General features: G+C 40.1%; 1 protein-coding gene across 10 annotated transcripts in view; it reads left to right on the top strand.

Moving 5' to 3' along the window:
* BCOR (BCL6 corepressor) overlaps positions 1-18,571 on the top strand; it is a 95,261-nt gene extending 76,690 nt beyond the window's left edge. For all 10 annotated transcript variants that reach the window (XM_075132222.1, XM_048864409.2, XM_048864385.2 and 7 more), the window contains 5 exons: positions 5,109-5,275; positions 13,950-14,095; positions 15,668-15,745; positions 15,961-16,111; positions 17,454-18,571. In XM_075132222.1, the coding sequence (XP_074988323.1) occupies positions 5,109-5,275; positions 13,950-14,095; positions 15,668-15,745; positions 15,961-16,111; positions 17,454-17,748 (837 nt within the window). In that variant the 3' untranslated portion in view covers positions 17,749-18,571. The remainder of the gene's footprint in view (positions 1-5,108; positions 5,276-13,949; positions 14,096-15,667; positions 15,746-15,960; positions 16,112-17,453) is intronic.
* The last annotated feature ends 2,194 nt before the right edge of the window (positions 18,572-20,765 follow it).

Raw genomic sequence — 20,765 nt, 5'->3', positions numbered from 1 at the left:
GCATGTCCCGCCGCTTCCAGCTCCTATGTGGAGGCGAGGCCAGATGGTTCTCGGCCAATGGGAGCTTTGGGGGCGACGCTGGGGCAGGGGTAGCATGCGGAGTGGAGCCCCTTGGCTGCCCCTATGCATAGCAGCTGAAAGGGGGACATGCTGCTGCTTCAGGGAGCTGCGCAGAGCAGCCCCCGACCCTGCTCCCGGCTGAAGTGCCGGAGCGGGGCAAGCCCCAGGCCCCGCTCCCCAGCTGGAGCTCGAGGGCCAGATTAAAATGGCTGGCGGGCAGGATCTGGCCTGCGGTCTGTAGTTTGCCCACCCCTGATCTAGAGCGCATATATCCAAGTATACTGAGAGAGCTCAGTGTATCATTCTGTAGGTCCCCAGCAAATAACTCCAAATATATATTTAAGACACTTCATCTGTCTCTCTATGCAAGACTAGCTGTGTGATTTGCAGAGCTCTGTGCAAAGCAAGACAATGAGGCCCCTTTTTAGCTTTCTCTCCACCTAGGACCAGGTCCTCCTTTTGTAGTCCATGTTCTGGGGCTGCATCTGCTGAAATAAATTATATGTGCATGCAGGGAGCCTTTAGTAGACGTATAGTTGAATGATGCATAGCATAAGTCTAAGAACCCCATTACGCTTATGTTACATCTAACTCTCATTTGCTCTTTGTACTCAGTGAAACAGTGGGAGAGGCTCACTGGAAAATCGGAATTTAGCTTCATCCAGAAAAATTACTGGAACTCCCTTTTCAGTGTCCTTGTAGATAGAGGCTCTCAGTTGTCATTACTCATTCCCTTGCCAGTTCTGCACAGCCACATGAATTGAAAATGGGGAGGACTTCTTCAGGTTTATAATGGTATGTCTACATTGCGATGATAAACCTGTGGCATCGGATCTCAGAGCCTGGGTCAGCTGACTCGGACTTGGGTTGCAGGGCTAAAAAGAGAAGTGCAGACATTAGTGCCTGGGCTCCAGAGACCCTCTTCCCTTATAGGGTCTCTGAGCCCAGGCTTCAGCCCAAACCCAAATGTCCAGTTTTATAGCCCCACAGCCTGAGCTTCACAAGCCCCATTCACCTGACCCAGGCCAGCCGTGGCCATGTGGTAGGTTTTTTTTACTGCAGTGTGGACACATCCAAATAATACTGAAGGGGGGTACAACACTGATGCAATGTTTTAAATGAAGGCAATGTATTTGACACTGCTTACAAGCCTTTGATAAAACTATTCTCTCCCTCTATGCTTTCTTAGCAGGTAATGTGCTTTTGTCTCCCCTCTCCCACAACACCTTCCCATTCTGAATGATGATTTATAATCCTGCCATCAGACCCTGTTGTAGATGACTAGTGTAAAGAACATGCCTGGAATTTCAGAAAGTTTAGTGGTTTATGTTTGGCAGCAAAGGGGTCTCTTTTTGCAATAGGGCCGAGTAGCACTGGAAGCTCTAGAATCTCTGCAAGCCCCTACCCAGATTGTCCACTTACTTGTCTTCAAATGAAGGCTTACTTTACCTCCTTGACCATATTTGAACATTTTCAGTTCTAATTCTTGCGTAGTACAGTGTAGATGACTGACTGTCACTTACCCTAGATTGGAGTATTTGTTTGTGTATGTGAGTGTGCGTGAAACAGGGATAAAGTATCTAGTGATAAATCTGGCTCTCATCTGGGCAGATGTGTAGCCTGGCTGCAGCCAATAGGGCTACGTAAGCAAGTAGGGTGGAGTAGTCTTTGGCCCTATATGTCTTTAGGGTCTGATCCAAAGCACACTGATGGGAGTCTTTCTATTGACTTCAAGGCGGTTTGGATCAGGCCCTTAGTTAACTAGGATATTAGTATTATAAGTACATTCTGTACCAGATCCATTAAATAAATATTTATTTAAATGACTTAAGTACAATTTTAAGTACACTCTTTTGTTGTTGTTGTTCGTTGTTGCCTGTAGGGAGCAGAAAGCCACACACTAAAGGCTTACGTACTGTATTTGATTTGAGCTCAAATACTCCTTTTCATTCTGCGTGGTGCTTTTAGTTAGTGTTTGTACCTGAAAGTTTTCAACAGTCTGCTCCCTAAGTCAATTCAGGATTACATCATGCCAGGAAAGGCAGCGGCATTAGGGAGACCTCTGATAGCTGATGAGGGGAGGGCAATAAATGCAGGAGGAGCCTGGGAGAAGAGGACTGAAATTCCCCTCAGGGACTCTCCCCATTGTTTCAGTGGAGATCGAGGATGGGGTTTGCCTCATTATGGATCATGCAGGAGGCTTGGCCTGAACAATCCATGGATTCCCAGGATGCCCTGCAGGCTAGGACCATCTTCCCAAAGCCTTGTGCTTCTGTGCCACCTCCCAGCCACATGTTGTTCTTCCCTAGTCCCCTTTTCACGAGGCTGCATTGGAGCTGCGCCGGCCGCTTCCCCTGGGTTTACCGCCTCCCCCCCCCCCCCCCCCAAGGTCGAGAAGAGGCTACCTCCATGGTGCAGAGTGGCTCAGCAGAAAAGAGAATACAGACTTCAGCTGTGTTATCTTATCTTATCTTATCCAGCGGTTTCCACACTAGATTGGGTGGAGGATAATCCATATAGCCATCTGTGGGTCTAGGGCGAGAGAACATGTTGCACAGAGAAAGCTGACCTCCATTTTCATGTGGAAAGGGAGAGATTCCCATTAAGATCTGGGAGTGGGGGGAAGATCTGCCCTCTTTATTTTAAATATGTTAAAGTTGTGGCGGGCATGTTACATTTTATAATGAGGATAGAATTAAAACTTAAAGCTTTTTAAATATGTGGTGTTTTCCTTAACATTACTATTTAGCTAAAGAAACTGCAGGCAGTGAAAACAGCTATGGTATAGCTTTTGCTGGTGGCAAGCTAGCTGGTTCTTTGGATTTATTAAGGTTGTGATGTTCAGATCACTGGTTTAAATGGGCCACATGAATATATCTAAATTAGCCCATGCGAGCTTCACAACCTTTCTCTAAGGTTAAAGAGAAGGAGGCTTATGAATCCAAAATGTTTGTGCTGCCACACGTTCATACATTCAGCAGTGATGGTTAAATTTCTACGAGTTGAGTAAATCATCTTAAAAAAATGTTAATGAGGCATATAATTAATTAACAATGTAGAGTTTTATGGTCTTCATGCTTACATTTTGTGGTTAATAACCTTCTTCTTGTTGCCTCTTAAGATGAACTTGTCCAACAAAATTAGCTTTTGGTCCAGTAAATGTTTTGTCCTAGAAAGTCTTTCCTTTTTACAAAAATAAAAATAAAATTAATAAAAACTAAAACAATTTTAAGCCTCCAAATTTAAAGGGTAACTGCATTTTAAAACTACAGCTCAATATTATAGGAACTGCTGTTAGCTAAAAGTCAGCTAGTTTGCAACCAATAAGGGCTTCATACTTAGTCCAGTAAGTGGGCTACATGCTACTCATCTTTTAAAGAGGATTGTGCCACATTCCACCTTCGAATAAGCAAATGCAAATCTGAGTGCATAATTTGGCCCATTGTGTTTAACTATATACAGTTGAGCAGTATTATATTTGAAACCAACATTACTATTTTCCTGTTGCAGTGAAAAATTACTAAAATGCTACAACAAACCATTTTCTTTTAATCAGTCCCTTTTATGATGTCCCTTAAAATGTGTGTCTGCACGCACACATGAATTTCTACCAAAGTGAAAATTTTCAGACTAAGGGATTTTTAATCAACATTTTTTATGTTTAAAGCAAATTCAGGTTCCAGAATTAATTATACAGACCCTTTCAGGTAGGCATGGGGGAATTCAGGTAAAGACCATAGTTCTTTGATTTTGGCCTTCAGAATTATTAATAGGAACAATAAAGCTTTTGGTTGGTGAGACACCAGACTGCTGAGATCGAGGTAAATTGATCAGTGCACCAGCAGTAAGTGGCTGATGCACTTGATCCCAATGTCATGTGACTGGGTTTCTTTCCTTGGCTGGGATAGACAGCTCATTAGCTTACTGCTATCCACTTTAGTTTGGTTAGTGAGGGCCTGCTAAAAGAACAGCTTCATGCTGTATCCTAGATACCAATTCTCAGGTCAGGTATACCAAGAGCACAGATTATTGTAGGGTTTCTGGTAGATTTTGAAACTGAAAGAATATTATGCATTGAGCCCAGCATTTTATTTCTTCCTGTCTGAGAAAGGAAACTACCCCACATTGCTTCCAAATAAACATGCGGATAGTTCACTGCTTGACCTTTAAAGGTAGAGAATGCAAAATTAATGGATTGCAGCTAATCTTAGAGCACATGAGCTGTTTTACTTACTGCATCATTTGTTTGTGCCTCCCACAAAAATAAATGAAACTTGCACTATTCCCAAATTTTTGGTTGACTGATGGAGCAGTCATTGATTCAAGGTTGCATGAGAGCACAGAGCTGAGGATGGCCTAGGCCTTCAACCATGGTAAATTTGACTGCAAGATGAATTGTGTTAAATCCACATGGCTTCCCACAGTGATAGGTTATTTATTGGAAACGAGCATCTGGCTCTAGTTCTGAATGAAGAAAATCACTATGGGTGAAATTCTGGCTCCATTGACTTCATTGGAGCTAGGATTTTCTTATGATTAGTTTTCTAATGGAAACCATTGTCCTTCATGTCTTTACAAACTTTCTTTATCAAGCTAACATTGAATACATGGCTGCTGTGCTTGGAACATTTTCATATACATATTTTAATACACGGGGATAAGATTAATAACCTTTCTAACAGTTTACATCAAGCAAATTCTGAGGAAACAGAAGCCATAATTTAGTGTGAAATGGGTACATCCTTTCTCTGTGTTTTCTACCATTAGTTAATGCAGAAAATCCCACTGGTGTGCATAGAGATCTTAGTGCTGCGCAATACAATGCTGCCTTGCTTGTGAAAAAACAGCGGTCTTTGACTTTTAAAATTTTACTTCTATGGGGATGAGAACCACATGATTCTTTCCTCCTCTCCCCCCCCCCCACCACTTCTTTCCAACCTGAGACTGCCCATTCAAAGAGAGATAACCCAAACATGTTAAAGGTATGCACATCTCCACAGCAACAAATAACATGACCTATCTATTCTCCCCCCCTTCTCTATTTTCAGGAAGTGGTTCTGTATTGTTTGGAAAACAAGGTCTGTGATGTAAATCATCGTGACAATGCAGGTTATTGTGCCCTCCATGAGGCCTGCGCCAGAGGCTGGCTGAGCATTGTGCGACATCTCCTAGAGTATGGGGCTGATGTTAACTGCAGCGCTCAGGATGGAACCAGGTTAGCAATGTTATAGTTACTAAGATAAAATAACTAGTGCTTTGTGGCACATTAGTGAAATAACACATGATGGGATAAATGTCACATACATGGTATTAGCTGTTTTGAAAGAATGATTAAAGAAAATTAATTTCTCCAAAAGTTGGTGTGCTTTCTAGATCTATCACTCTTTGGTCTTGTAAATTCTGGAGTTAGCTAAAGTTTATACACTGGAAAATTTAGAACTCCTGTGAAGTAGTTACACCATGTTTCTTTAGAGTAGCAGCCATGTTAGTCTGTATTCGCAAAAAGAAAAGGAGGACTTGTGGCACCTTAGAGACTAACCAATTTATTTGAGCATAAGCTTTCGTGAGCTACAGGTGCCACAAGTACTCCTTTTCATGTTTCTTTAGCACATCTGGCCTCTAACCGCCAATTCATTTTTTTTTTTTTTCTGTTGTCCAAAACTGATGTGAGAGAATCTTCACACTCCTGTCACTTTCTTTTCCACTGTGGGAGACACATTTTTGTATTGTGGGTTGTTTGATTTACCGCTTGTTTTACCTATGCATTTTAATAGTGTTTGATATACTGGTATTTTTCTAGGAAATAGTATACTTGGTTCTCTGGAGTTTTATGGAGTTTCTTATTGAACATCCAGAGGAAACGATACCTGAAGGCTATGATCCTCTTTATACGTTCCACATCCTTTATTTTTGCTAAAGTTGTGTTTTTGCTCCATTAAAATTTGTGCCCAGCAACACTCTATTTGAGAGCCTCTCTTGCATTAGCTATATTTGTGTGTCTTGATACTCTGATTTGATTTATTTTTAATCTAAAACAAATTCCTTTTAATTCAGCAAACAAGATAATTTTTAAAGTAGATCTGTTCCTTTGGTGTTTTGAGTTGATGGTTCCTCTGCTGGCATATTTTGCCTTCCTCAGAATCCCCATATGCATTTAGTTCCTGTTTTGAGTAGATGCTGAGCCTTTTTCTGTAAGTGGGGGTTGAGGAAGTTGCCATGCATGATTTCTCAAGCTTTGAATGTATATCTCTTTGTGCTAAGAAAGTTCTTTATCTAATTTAATTGTAAATGGTTCATCCTCTGATCTGGTGACAACTTTTCTTAAATATATTAAGGAGCATGATTTCTTGGGGGCAGGTTATTTTATATTCTACTTCTTTTAAAAATCCTAGGGGGAAGGTGCTCCTGCAGTTAGTTAACTTGAATGTTTTATCAGATATCCCACCTTCTACCCAGGACATAAAATTAGCATAACTATGACTCTGTCTCTTTTTTGTTTTAAAAGTTTTTGCATATCAGCTTGAAATAGTTGGTGGGAGGATTCAGAAAAACAAAGCTCCAAGAGTCCTGCCAGAGATGGTCCATTAGAAGTCCATGATGGTCTGTCATTACCAGCCCATCAGTTTGGAAAGATGTTTCTGGAGAAACATTTAATCTAGGGCTGAATAGTAAAAAATTCCTTTCCCATGACCCACCTCTTAAAAATACAAAGGGGAGAGATCTTAAACAGAAAACAGTTTGGTGGAGGGTTTTTTGTTTGGATATCATCTCTGGGACTCCCTAAATCAGTCACGCATAAGTAAGGTTGCTATAAAAAAGAATCCTAAATGGCTTCTAGCTCACTTGCCAGAATAATCCGTATAGAAAAATGACTTAAGAAAGTTTCCAAACAGTTGTTAGTATGTATAAGTTCAAATTCACAAATGGAGATTATTCCAGTTATGCCAGGGAAGAAATATTAGTACGTATGCACTCAGGAGCTAGTCATATTTCTTTGACGTGTTTTGGAAAAAATGTGTCTTAAAATACAATTTATCATCATCTTGTCTGTTCAACAGCTCACTCATAGGTGTTGCCCTCAGAAATCATCCTGTGGTTCCCTTTGCTTCCTGGTGGCAGATTCTCTTAGCTGTTTCAAAGGCTTCTGAGTAGGACAGCTTATTCCAAATCAGATCTGCCTGGGTTGTTTCTTGGAGTTCAGCAGGATACAGAGCACAAGTTTCTGTGAAGGATTCCTTAAGGAGGATCATCTCCTCCTCTGTTTTGGCTTCTATAGCCAAGCTTGTATCTGAGTATAAGATAGTGCTGGTCATAAGACAAATACCGTTTCTCCCTTGGAGCCTGAACTGTATTTTCTCCTGTAAGCTTGTATGTGCCCCCCCACCCCCACAAAAAAAGGGGGGGAGGGGTTTTCTCAGCCACCTTGTGTTTTTCATCTCTTCTGCTACCAAGTATGTTCTCCACTTATCAGATCAAAGGAACAGTAGTCAAATACAAAATGTTGACTGCTTTATTTTTTACTGAACTAAATATACATTATTGCCCTCTGATGGGGAACGCTGATGTTGCCAACCAATGATTCTCAGAGTTCCATCAGATTGCTGAAGTGAGTTTAAGGCCAACCCACAGTGACACATCTACGTGCACTATCTGTTTCTGTGGTCTGCCTGTCTTGGCTTTCAAATTGATCCCAGTTAACCAAATTTAGGATCTGAATTGTATTGCCTTCTACCTTTGGTCAGCTCTGTTGGTTGGCTCTGTCAATGAAAAGATGTGACAGCTGAGGTTATTGCTGGAGTCTGAACGATATGACGCTGTCTTTGTGGCTTCCTGAAATCTGAGGGTTTTATGAAATCACTGTAAAGTCTGCTATGTATAATTGTCATGCATATAATTTTCCTCATTTTGAGTGCCTGGGTACTGTAGTGATGTGTACTTCAAAAAATAACTTTGGTTTGATAAGTCACTGGGCGGTCTCCTCTTGTCTCTGGCGTTTTTAGATATGCATATTTAAGATAGAAAATAAGGCAAAGTACATGAATGGAAGAAAGTTTCCTGAGTAATATTTGGGTGTTCTTGTTTATTACTTACCTTTTTATATTTTTTGAAGGGTCCAAATCCTATGAAATATTGCTGAACTAAAAAAAAAAAAAACCTGAGTAACAGAAGAAATTAGAGGGTACAACTGCATTTTGGTGTCATGAGTAGGGCACAGTCATGTTACCCATACTCCCACTGAGTAATCATTTAAACCAGTGATACTACTTGTGGATTAAAGTTTAATTCAGTGAGAACAAAGGTGACAGAATCCAGCCGGTATTGAATACAGTGATCTTGGGTGTCAAATGTGGTTTTAGAAATCCAGTGCTAGGTGGATGTTCACTAGAATACTTCGTTATTGCTGTAGTGTCAGCCTTTGCAAATACGTGTCTATTTTGTTGCTAAACTATTGGCTAATCAAAGATTATTGTAGAAAAGATTGAGATCTTTAAGTTGTGTCTCAAAGATGCTCTTAACTGTATTCCGTTTCAACAACGGGTGTAAGACAGCCATCTGATATTTGCAAGTACCATTATTGGCATGTTGGGCCTTATCTCTTCCTTCTTATTTGTAACAATGAATGTGCACTTTTCCATTTTTTCATGATGAGCAGACATTCTTCAGCTGAGATGCAGGCTGTTTTAAACCTAAAAGTTTTTACGCTGGGGATGCTGAAGTCTGATGCACATTGCAACCATACATTTCTATTACCAGGCTCTCTCTCTTGTCACAGATTCTGTGGTCAGTTCACTAGGACATTAGACTCACTCTTCACGGTCAGCTTTTTGTTCTTTTAGCAGCTGAATTTAGTCAGTCCTCTTCCTAAGGACCAAGCCAAAACTGGTGTCCTCCTATGTTTTTTCCTGTGTTAATCTTGACAAGATGATCTCCTGTAACAGCTAATTTTACTAGAGGAACTTCAACTGGAGTAGCCACCCTCCAAGCAGGTTGCACCTCATATGCTCTTATAGGGTAGCCCCTTATATAAAGGTATGTATTTAAATAAAAATCTGGCACGGAGACACTACAGTGCCTAATAAAATAACAAACTACTAAATTACAGGGCTACCGTTGCAGCAAGGGAATTCTGATGGCGTCATAAAGACTGAGCACAAAACTTGAATGGCATGTGTATTGCTGGCACCCAGTGATGGAATTATAAACCTCTGCTTGCAAATTTTCCTAATTTAAGAGGAGATAAGAAGAGGTGATACATGGGAGAGAATCTGAATCCATGCTTTTGTGTAGGATGCTACTGCTTTGGCAGCCCACCCCTGTTCCCAAGGAGGGACCTCCTGCTTTTGTAAGGGCCTGTCTACACACAGGTTGTACCACTTTAATTGTACCCGTAGGTATAGGTAGCAATTCCTTTTGAAATTCCCATAAAATAAATACTTTGTGGGAGGTGGTAGTGAATAAAGCCCTGTATGGGGATTCCAAGGGAACTTTTTGTAAAATAACTATTATTTCATGCATTCTGGTGTATCTTTATGGACCAGAGGTAAAAGTCATCATCCCTGGCAGAAGTACTTTAGCAGTTTACAGAGAGGGCAATAAACACCACTTGAAACAGGAAATCTCCTTATATCTCCTCTTCATCAGTATAAATATTAGTACCTGCTTGTGCCTTTACACTGTTTTGGTAGGGACTTCATTTGCTAACCCCGTATGCTTACAGTGCGACGACTGTCTGTTTTATTCTCCCATCTTTCCTCCTCTTTATCTACCCTATCTCTAGATATATTTTTCCTCTTGTTCTGAGTGGTGTACTCTTTCCTTTTTTCATTTCCTCCTCCTGCTGTCTCTCTCTCAACCTTTCCCTGTGTTGTTCCCTTCCCTTCTTCATGGTCTTGTGTATCCCATTTTTTTTCTCAAGCCACCTTAACTTGTCACTCCTGCTACTTTTTTAAAAAAGCAGCCTCCTCACCTCCCCCTTTCTCACCCAACTGCGGACAGCCGAGGGAGACAAAAAAGAGGCGCTTCTCTGTGGCAGGGAGGGATGGAGGGTGGGTAAGGAAGCTCAGGCAGTTCTGCTTGCCACTGGGGTGTGTGCGCGCAAAGAAGATAGGGCTCTGAGGCCCTGAAGAGCAGCTGCTTCCTGTGCAGGCTTCCTGCTGCACTAAAGTAGGGGAAGCAGTTCCTCCAGGTCACTTGCTGCGGGGGGAGGGAAGGGGAGGTGAGTTAGACAGCTGCTCTGCACAGCAAGCTGCAATCATCACAGGCCAGTAGGGGGGAGGAGATAGAGGAGCAGGGATGGCCCTCTGAGCCCATCGCTCATAGCCTTAGCCAAGCCTGCCCCCAGAGGAGTGACACTGAATGCAGCAGGTGTTCTGATCTCCTATGCTCAGTCAGACCTGCTGTGACAGACCTCTTCACAATCTGGGTGACCCATGGAGCAGGAGCAGCATGCCTCCATAGAAGAGTACAGCAGATCCGATACTGCTTCCCCTGAGGAGGCCCCCCTCAGGGCAACTACATTGATTTAGTAACACTAGTGCAACTTCTGCACAATGTTCCTTGTGTAGAAAGGCTTTGAGGAACATCTCAGACAAACCACTTCTTTAAAACATAGTTAAGATTGTAAATAAATATCAATAAAAATAATTGTTAGAAAATCATAATAAGACACTGAAAGCCAAAGAATTCAAAGTTTAAGGCTCCAATAAATGTCACTAATAGAAAATTTGTACTTAATGTCTGCAAACAGTCTAACTCTGACCTGCTATCAGTGTTCATCCCGTCTAGCCAGCAAGTATCTGCTTTAGTCCCCTACAGGTACCAGACCTTGTGTGCATTTTCAACATAGTTCAGAGGTTGTCCCTTCTGCTGTTATCAATACAAATATATACAATAGCTCAGCAATCACATATGGGCCAGTGACTCGGACTTCAGCTTCTCTTCTTTCTATGTACGTTCTTACACCATGTTCATCACCATAGTATTGGAATGCCTTCCAGTAGTACATTAAGCCACTTGGCTACACATCTTTCACATGTTGTTTGTTCTCTTGTCCTCCCCAGCAGGAAAAGCGTGGGTAATGGAGTGTCCTGTTTTGGTAGGGTTTTATATTTGGTTGTCTCTTTTTAATGCATGTTGCTATGTGTTTTGTGTTGGAGAAGGCAAGGTCAAAGAAATGCGCCTTGCATTTGGAGTGGAAAGTGGTGAGGTTTGTGGTGATCCTTGCTTTCTGGGGGAGTTCACTCCACTGTCTCAGACCAGCCCTTGAGAAAGTTCTGTCTCCAGCACAGACAGGCTTTGCCCTTATTGTACAGAGTTCTGTTGTGCCAGAGGAGTGTAGAAGCAAGGAACTCCAAAATTTCTTCTTGTCCATAACAGCCTCAGCTGCATGGGCCACCAGAAGCAGATTGAACTGGTTTTCTGCTCACTACACTACGGGCTTGAAGCAGGAATTACTGGGTGATGTTCTGTGGCCTGTGTTATGCAGGTCAGAGTTGATGATCATAATGGTCCCTTCTGGCTTTAAAAATCTATGATATGACCTAAAATACCATATCAACTTCATGGTCTTAATCCTCATTTTCAAGGCATTCATTGGTTTGGGGCCAGGATATCTAAAAGTTCTCATAAAGCTGTGGGATGAGGACCAGATGTGACAACTCCATTCCTCCAGCACAGTCGAGCTGTCCATTGAAAGGGTAAATTTGTTTGTATAGTAGAGGCAGAGTTTTCTCAGTGGCCTGTGGAAAAACTGGGGGACAAGCTTCCACAGGAACCAAGAACCACCTCAAACCTCACCAACTTCTACAAAAGTGCAAGGTACACATCTTCCACTTGCTTGTCTAATATCAACACACAGAATCGTGTTCATAAAATTTATAGAAGTAAGATACCACACTAACACGATTTTCTATTTGGGGAATGAGACCGAGACAGAATCACGTATGACGGATGTTGGTCACATTGCATCGTTTGCTTCTGGAAGGTACTTGGATGCTACCGTGATGAGGGCAGTATAAGACACTGTATAGTGTAGAATTGAATAAAAAGCGCACACAGTTTTGATAGTTACACTCTAAATGCATCCGATGAAGTGAGTTGTAGCTCACGAAAGCTTATGCTCAAATAAATTCGTTAGTCTCTAAAGTGCGACAAGTCCTCCTTTTCTTTTTGCGAATACAGACTAACACGGCCGCTACTCTGAAACCTGTAATTGTAAACAGTATCTTACTTTTTCTTGTGTCTGGAAATACTTGAGTTTGAAAGCTTAAGTTCCCTTGTGTGTCATGTTTAGCGGTAACAATGCTCCTATTTGGTAGCCTAAAAGTGGAAGCCTATAAAAGGACTCTTACCTCTTGGAGAAAGTGAATTTACTCTGCTTTAGAGTCTGTTGAATGTAATCACCTCTTCTGGATCTACATGCCTCCTCTACTCACTTCCTTCTAAAAGCTGGGATTTTAAGACCTATTGCTCATTAGATCAATGGTGTAGTATGTTGACTTTCAAATAACTCCAGTTACATTGACTCTGTATTTTTAAAGACAGATATTAATTACAATTTTGGGGGAGGTGTCTTAACTTAGAATTATAGGCATGCACAATAGTTTACTGCTTCTGTAGGCTCAAAGGATACTTTTAGGTTTTTTTTCACATTCTTAATGTTTGTTGCTGTAAAACTTCTAACTTTATTATGTAACTTTACACTATATATTAATCTTAATGCAGCATTTTTGATTTTTAGATTAATAGTATTCTGCAAGTGGAATTTATTAATCATGCTGTGAATATATATAAACTACCACTTAAATAAATATACTGTGACATTTTAATTCATGGCAAGTTTTCACAGATGGCTCCTATGTACTTAAGTTAGAACCTTTGGGTAACTTTAAAAGAAAAGGAGTACTTGTGGCACCTTAGAGACTAACCAGTTTATTTGAGCATAAGCTTTCGTGAGCTACAGCTCACTTCATCGGGTGCATACTGTGGAAACTGCAGAAGACATTATATACACAGAGACCATGAAACAATACCTCCTCCCACCCCACTCTCCTGCTGGTAATAGCTTATCTAAAGTGTGTGTTGGGGGGGGGGGGGGGAGTTGAGAGAACCTGGATTTGTGCTGGAAATGGCCCAACTTGATTATCATACACATTGTAAGGAGAGTGATCACTTTAGATAAGCTATTACCAGCAGGAGAGTGGGGTGGGAGGAGGTATTGTTTCATGGTCTATGTGTATATAATGTCTTCTGCAGTTTCCACAGTATGCATCCGATGAAGTGAGCTGTAGCTCACGAAAGCTTATGCTCAAATAAATTGGTTAGTCTCTAAGGTGCCACAAGTATTCCTTTTCTTTTTGCGAATACAGACTAACACGGCTGTTACTCTGAAACTTGGGTAACTTTGACTTTCAGCTATCCTCTGGGTAGATATGTGTGTCCTCCCCAGCACATCCAATTAAGTTAAATTGGCTGAAATTTGGAATGTTATTGTGCTTTGCCTATAGTGAAGTATATTGTGGTGATACAAATTTGTTCAAATTCTGCACTTCATTATATCAGTGTAATTATTACAGTAACAACTGAGAGGTGCTAGGCAATGTACAGGCATATAGCAAAAGTGCCTTTTTCCAAATTGCTTTTGCTCTGAAAAGAAACAGTGGGGAAAGATGAAATGATGATGCACAAGCAAACGGTGCAAGGTAGTGACTGGTAGATCTCTTGATAGTTCTGTGTTGATTTTTTAATTTGTCTTGTGTGTATATATAAAGTGTGTGTGTGTACCATATATAATCTGAAGTCAGTGGAGTCACTCCTTATTTACACTGGGGAAAGGGGGTAAACTTGGCCCACTGTTTCTAAAATTTTAACACTAAGACATCTTTTCCTAGGCCGATCCATGATGCAGTAGAAAACGATCACTTAGAAATTGTCCGCTTGTTACTTTCTTATGGCGCTGATCCAACGCTTGCTACCTACTCAGGTAGAACTATTGTGAAAATGACACATAGTGAACTGATGGAAACGTTTCTAACCGGTGAGTAACTCTATACTCTGTCTGCTATTGTGAATGTAATGTGACATTTCCTGTCTCTGCCTCCTAGGCGCCAAACAACCAAAGTTTTATTGTTCAATGTAAATAACAATTACTAGAACACACTTAACAGACTTTATATTTTGCCTGCCAAGAAGACACTGAGTGGTAGAAATTAGAAGCATGTCTATGGATACTATCGTCTTATATGCTATGTGGGATGTGTGATATGCTGCCATCAGATTTTATGGTTTGGAGACCAGCTAATTGGACATTGATCAGTGTAGTTTCTATTGGTACATAAAATTTTGCTTGAAACTAAAATAAAATTACCAAATGTTATAGCAATATGTTAAGTATAATTAGTTACAGCTATTCAGGTGATACAGATTTTTTACCTTTTAGTGTCAAGTTTTAGAGAATTTTTTTTATTCCTCCCCTTAGTTTTCACCTTTATAAAAGTTCAACCTACCATTTTATTTTTAAAAAAACTATGATATGAAGGAGTTGAATATGTAAATGGAGTGGGTGGGTGTGGAATTATTTTAATACCTTCACTTTCCCTGTTAAGGTAAACACAATTGAAAATCCTTTTGTCATTTCATTGGCTCACAACTGAAAAATATCCTATTCTTTTATTGTTTGTAACAAACGAGTTTAAATATTTGTGTATAAATACAAAATGGTACTGTTTGCGGAATCGTTAGTTGCTTTAGGTCTGTATTGGAGTCCAATGGGTTGGCGTTCCCAAATTAATCCTAATGTACTTCCATCTTATTCACTGGTAAATGCCCCAAAATTTAAGGCTATTCACAAACTAAATACTGCCTCACAGTTATGTAACCTTAGGACTTGTGTTCTCTACTGGGGTAAGTCGATCTAAGTTACGCTACTCCAGCTATGTGAATAACATAGCTGGAGTCGACATAGCCTAGGTCGTCTTACCCTGGTGTTTTCATTGCACTGCGTCGATGGGAGATGCTCTCCCATCGACTTACCTTACTCTTCTCGGGGAGCTGGAGTACTGGAGTTGACCGGGGAGTGCTCTGCAATCGATTTAGGGGGTCTTCACTAGACTTGCTAAATCAACCGCCTCTGCATCGATCTCAGCAGCCTGGATCCCCAGTGAAGACCAGCCCGTAGTGTGAAAACCTTTTCCCTTCTCATGTCTGCTGCTTACCTCCCAAATTCCTTATCTTTGAAAATTGTGGAGAATGGAAAAATTTGATTTTTTTTCAAGGGCTCAAGATTGCATCTCTCAGAAAATTAAGGTGCTGCAGTGTTAAGCTCAGGAATTCATGGGTCAAAATTTGTCTCTGCAAAGAGTTGGGTTTTGTTGAGGATTTTGAGGGGGGTGGAAGGGACCCCTGGGGCTTGGGGGGAGATGAGAAAAGTGTATTCCAGGAATAGTCACAAGAATGGTATTCTTCATAGTATGTGCATCAAGAATATGTTGTGGATTTTAGATGGGAGGTATGAAGAATGCATATTGTGACTCTGGCAAGCTTAGCGGGCAGTGTATCATACAGCTTTCCATTCTGATTAGTTTGTTTTTGTTGTTGTTTCCCTCTCTAGAGTATTTAACTGACCTGCAAGGTCGAAGTGTGGATGACCCTGGTTTGTACTGGGATTTCTGTGGCAGCTCTGTGTGTGGTGAGCAAATGTTATCCTTTATTTTTTGTATGTGAAGAAGTTTCAAAACATTATCTAGCATGTGGGGGAGTTTCTTTTGCTATATGCCAGAGGAAGTTTTGAAGGGAAGTGTCTAGTTTTATTTACTGCGGCAGTTACAGGATGATAAAGCAAGACTTGCAATATACACCTAATGCTGATTGGACCCGCCTTTTTTTTTTTTTTTTTTAAACTAGATCCAAAAGATGAATCTGGTTTTGACATCCTGGCAAATCCCCCTGGCCCAAGTGATGAGGATGAAGATGGCTTTAGCGATGTGTTTGAATTTGAATTTTCAGATGGGCCTCTCTTGCCATGTTACAATATCCAAGTGTCTCTCTCTCAGGGGTAAGAACTGATACCGATTTATGAAATAATCTGTTTGGGGTAGCAGGAGTCTGTGCTATTCTAAAAGCAGCATTCAGGCACTATTTAAACTCTACGTTGTATTTCTGTACAGTTATTCATACCATGTGCCACTGTGTGAGGTGGTAGGGAAGAAAGCTGATATGTCAGTTCTAGGGTGGAGTTCCAAAAGCGTAAGGGTACGCAAAGAAATTGCAGTCTAAACATTCTGCTTGTGCTGACTGTATTTGCCATAGTATAAAGTGCTTTACAAAATGCTGTTAGCATAGATAGCTGGTTTTACATCCCAGAAAAGAGTGAATTACTGTTTTAACCCAAGATATATCAAACGTCCTCCCACCACCCAAAAAAGGATCTTGATGGTCCCAAAATAACACATTTGCTTCTGGCAGATTAATATTAAGTAATTTAACATTTTATCTTGAAATTTTTCCTTGTGAATTTGCATCTCTTTATCACTTAATAGACACTTCATGAGTGACAACATGGCAGCGTTACTACAGTTTTAATGCTCCAGTGCAAAGCTGGATTTGACCCATGAATAATACATTGGATCAAACACATCGAGAAATGGCTTATAGCATATTGGTTGTATACAGATATAGGAACACTGTTAATCACAAGCAGAAACCTGGACTATTTTAGTTGTGTAGTATCTCCTAAATGTGAATCAGCTCAGTAAACAACTGTTCATAGTTTGCAACAGTTGCAGAACTTAAAACTACAGTGTTTCTTCACAACCTATTATTTCTGAAGAGTTTATAAGCCATGTCGGACTAGCTTTTTTTGACTGTGGTTAAATAATGCTCATTAATCAAAATTTGACAAATATAAAAATTGAATTTAATATTTAGTATTTAATATTAATCTGAAAAATCCATTGTTTTTTCCCATTAATTGCTTTTTTAGAATTCATAGCTGCCCAAGATACTGATTATTTAACTGTAAGCTAACTCTTGATTGCTAAATAAAAGGCAAGGCTTCATTGTGTAAACATTTACACATGTGAGTAGTGGTCAGTGTGACTGTTCACCTGTGTAAAATTATGAACCACAATTTACGGGGTCAAGGTCTGTGTTGATATATCATATGACTAGCCTGTCGCACAAAAGCCGTGGATGACATTAGTATTCATGTATGTCTATCTACATGCAGCTGGACACTGCTAAATTCTAATCCCACAGCTAGTCTCACTGATTCAAGTAAAAGTGTTTGCAGGAGTATGGTGAGCAGGATTTGACATACGATGTAAAGCTACTGCTTACATAAGCAGGAGGATTATAACTTCATGTCAATTATTTAAGCCCTTTTTTTTGTTCTGCAGACCACGAAACTGGCTATTGCTGTCGGACATAGTAAAGAGGCTGAAAATGTCATCCCGCATATTCCGTTGCAACTTCCCTAATGTAGAAGTTGTCACGATCACCGAGGCAGAGTTTTACAAACAGACGTCTTTGAGTCAGTTGTTCTCTTGTGCTAAGGACCTTGAAGCTTTCAATCCAGAAAGCAAGGAACTCTTGGACTTAGTAGAGTTTACAAGTGAACTTCAGACTTTACTTGGATCTTCACTTGAGTGGTTGCATCCAGATGATGATGATCTCTCTGATATCCATTGGTGAGCCACCAGGATATTTAATGTATAGTACCATATAAAGTTAATTCTTTATGTATATGTGTTAAAAATGCAATTGTTTCTGTAAAGAAAGGACACTATTAAATATTAAAATATCTTTCCTTTATATAAGAGATTTGAATTCCATTTTGATGGACTTTGGGACTTTTTTTTTTAAGAACTTTAATCAGTTTTTACAAAATTGTTATATAATGTTTCTTTAAATGCACACAGGCTTTGGGATACTTTTTGTTTTTACTTGGAACACATTTAAAAAATATAACACACCCACACATTGACTTTGTTTCATACAAAGCACTGATTACACAGAACATACTTTTATAGGTGATGTGATCAAAGTCATGTGGCTTGTTTGGGAGATAGAATTTGGTAAGGCACTTCATGATATTATTTTTGTTTACAGAATTACCTGCTTTGGCCAGGTAAGCACTATTGAATATAATTCAATAGCTTGTAATATAAATTAAAACCATATCCATATACACCAACTAATTGTATGAACTTTTATATCCTAATTTAAAAGCTGTGAAATTTAGTTTTCACACATCAAACCGGATTGTTTATATATGTTTAAACATTTTATGCTCTTTATTTAAAGAAGACTTTGAACTATTTTTTCTGTATCTTGTAAAATATTGAAAAACTAACATATGTTGAAGTTGCTTGAAACTGTACATAAACTAAAATTTTCTGAATTGTGTGTTTACGTTTGAAATCTGTGTTTTAACTTTGTAAGTAAATTCTCCTGCCTTTGTATTTATATTTTACAAAAATTTTCTTAAAGGCAATAAAACTGTTGAGAAAATGAAGATGTTGAAATGACTTTTATTCTGTGCACAATTATAAAACAAACTAGCTTATTAAAGTTTGTAAAAGGAGGATGTGATATCATTTACTGGAGCCAAGCAGGAATGGCTCAGGTGCTGGGGAGCCATTTATAAAATATGATGCTGAATCTATATTAGCCTTCTATGGTCAAGGTCAAAAGAAAAATATCTCATGAGCCTTTTACAGGGACAGACGTTTAAAAAAACAGTAGTCACAAGACTTTCTGGAGTACCTTTTCGTTAAAGAACGGTGAATCCATTTACTATGTTTTTCCGACTTGTCATCTTTAAAGTTGGACTGATTTGAATTTTTTTTCTCAGTGGTTCCTAATGGGAAAAAAATAAGAGAGAGGGTAGATGTTCTGTTAGATAATTTCTGTATAGAGGCATCGAGTATGTGGGCACACTGTGGGCACTTCGTGTGTGCTCTCCTGTTACATAAGAGACAGCCTTGAACCAAATTCCTGGTTTTAAACTTCATACCTTTATAAAGTGCCTTACCAAAATATCCTGAAACCAAATCCTTCCAGATCCGGGGGTTTTGGCCTCCAAATGTGGATCTAACCTTCCTAATTGTCTAGGTCTTTTGATTCAGTGTTCAAGTTTGGTACATTAGATGAACAGGTTCCCATTGTGAACCAGAACCTGAGGTTTTTTGTTTCAGATCCATCTCTAATATTAAAGTGTGCCCTGTGTGAAAACCAAACACTTAAACCTCCTTATACGTCAGTTTTGCAATATATTGGATGTTCTCTCTGACCAGTACTACCATCATGTGCTTAAATAGATTTAGAAGCAATGCAGTTAGCCAAAGTAAAATGCCTACAGGACTGAAATCTAAAGGAACCGTTGAGGGCTGTCATACAAACATCTGACTTTCTATAGACACAGTAAGGTTTTTATTTTTTCTTGGGTTGTTTTCTCTTTTTTGCACTGTGACACTTCCTCCATTGTATTAAGATTTGGGGAAATACAGCAAAGATTCATATTGTGCCAGCTGCAAGTTATAACTGAGTGTTTTTCCTGTAAAAGAATACCTAAATTTCTCCAAATGCATGAGGACTGTAAAGGGGGTCAGAAATGGATCCCTGAGAATACCTCCTATGCCCTTGAGTGTTCTCTCCAATTGCCACAGAGCTCAGTGTCAGCCCCAGATCTACAGGGAAGAAGGACTAGGGGCATGCAGGAGCTGTGACTGGCTCACTCTGTGCAAGTGAAATCTGCTTCCCAGGGCCCACTGGTCCCTGAGAAGCAGTGAAGTTAGTGCTGTGAGGTTGCACTAACTGATGCTAGAGGTTGGCTGACTCCTAAAAGGGCCCAGAATACATGAAGCATTAGGGTTATAGCGTCTTCTGGCACCTTCCCCCATTGACTCCTCCCCCCCAACGAGGAGTGGTGTTACTCATAATGAGCAGGTTCTGATCTGGGCACGAATTTAAATCTAGACTACCTCCCGCCAGAGGAGTTATGACAATGTGAGATCAGAAATAGGCCCAACACCCACATGTGGCGGAAGCCAAGATGCTTGTAGAAGGTCAGAGCAGAAACGCACTCACTGAAGCAGTTTTACAGTATTTGCACGAAAGCAAATTAAATTTAAAATGCAAGTTCCCCTGTTTAATTAAAAAAAAAAAAAAGTACACGTTTTAGAGCTCCTCTTTTGAATGCATAGTCTGCAGCTGGATTTTGGAAACAGGCATTTTGCTTTGCTCAGCTGTCTGCCAGCAACTGAAAGTGGCAAGTTCTTGTTCTTAATTGCTGGTTGCATTTCTTCTCATTTCCATGGCAAGAGTAGGGTTTAAGCATAGAAATTAAGTTGTGTGCAAGTATTAAAAACACATGTTTCTTGGACCTGTTTTCTCTGGTCAGCTGCTTGCTGATTGGCTGGTGATTTCTGGGTATGTATCAGCAGTATACCACTTTATGGTGTATTGGCAGAGACCACATCTCTGGGCATGGAGCGTAAAGGAGGGAAACCTCTGTGGGTTTCATGTTCAGTGGGTAAACAGGAAATGGAAGTATATTTCCTTTTCTGAACCACCTCCTTCGGAATGGTCTGAAATGTGCTCAGAATAAATATCTGCCTAGTCAGAACCTTCAGCATCAGCCAATGGGGTCCTTTCATAATGCTCAGTATACACCCACGCCTTGTCCACATCAGGACTTTTTCAATTTC

The sequence above is a fragment of the Caretta caretta genome, chromosome 1, assembly GCF_965140235.1.
Source record: "Caretta caretta isolate rCarCar2 chromosome 1, rCarCar1.hap1, whole genome shotgun sequence".
Lineage (NCBI taxonomy): Eukaryota > Metazoa > Chordata > Testudines > Cheloniidae > Caretta > Caretta caretta.
Note: the sequence above shows the minus strand (reverse complement) of the source record. Positions and strands in the feature narration are given on the sequence as shown.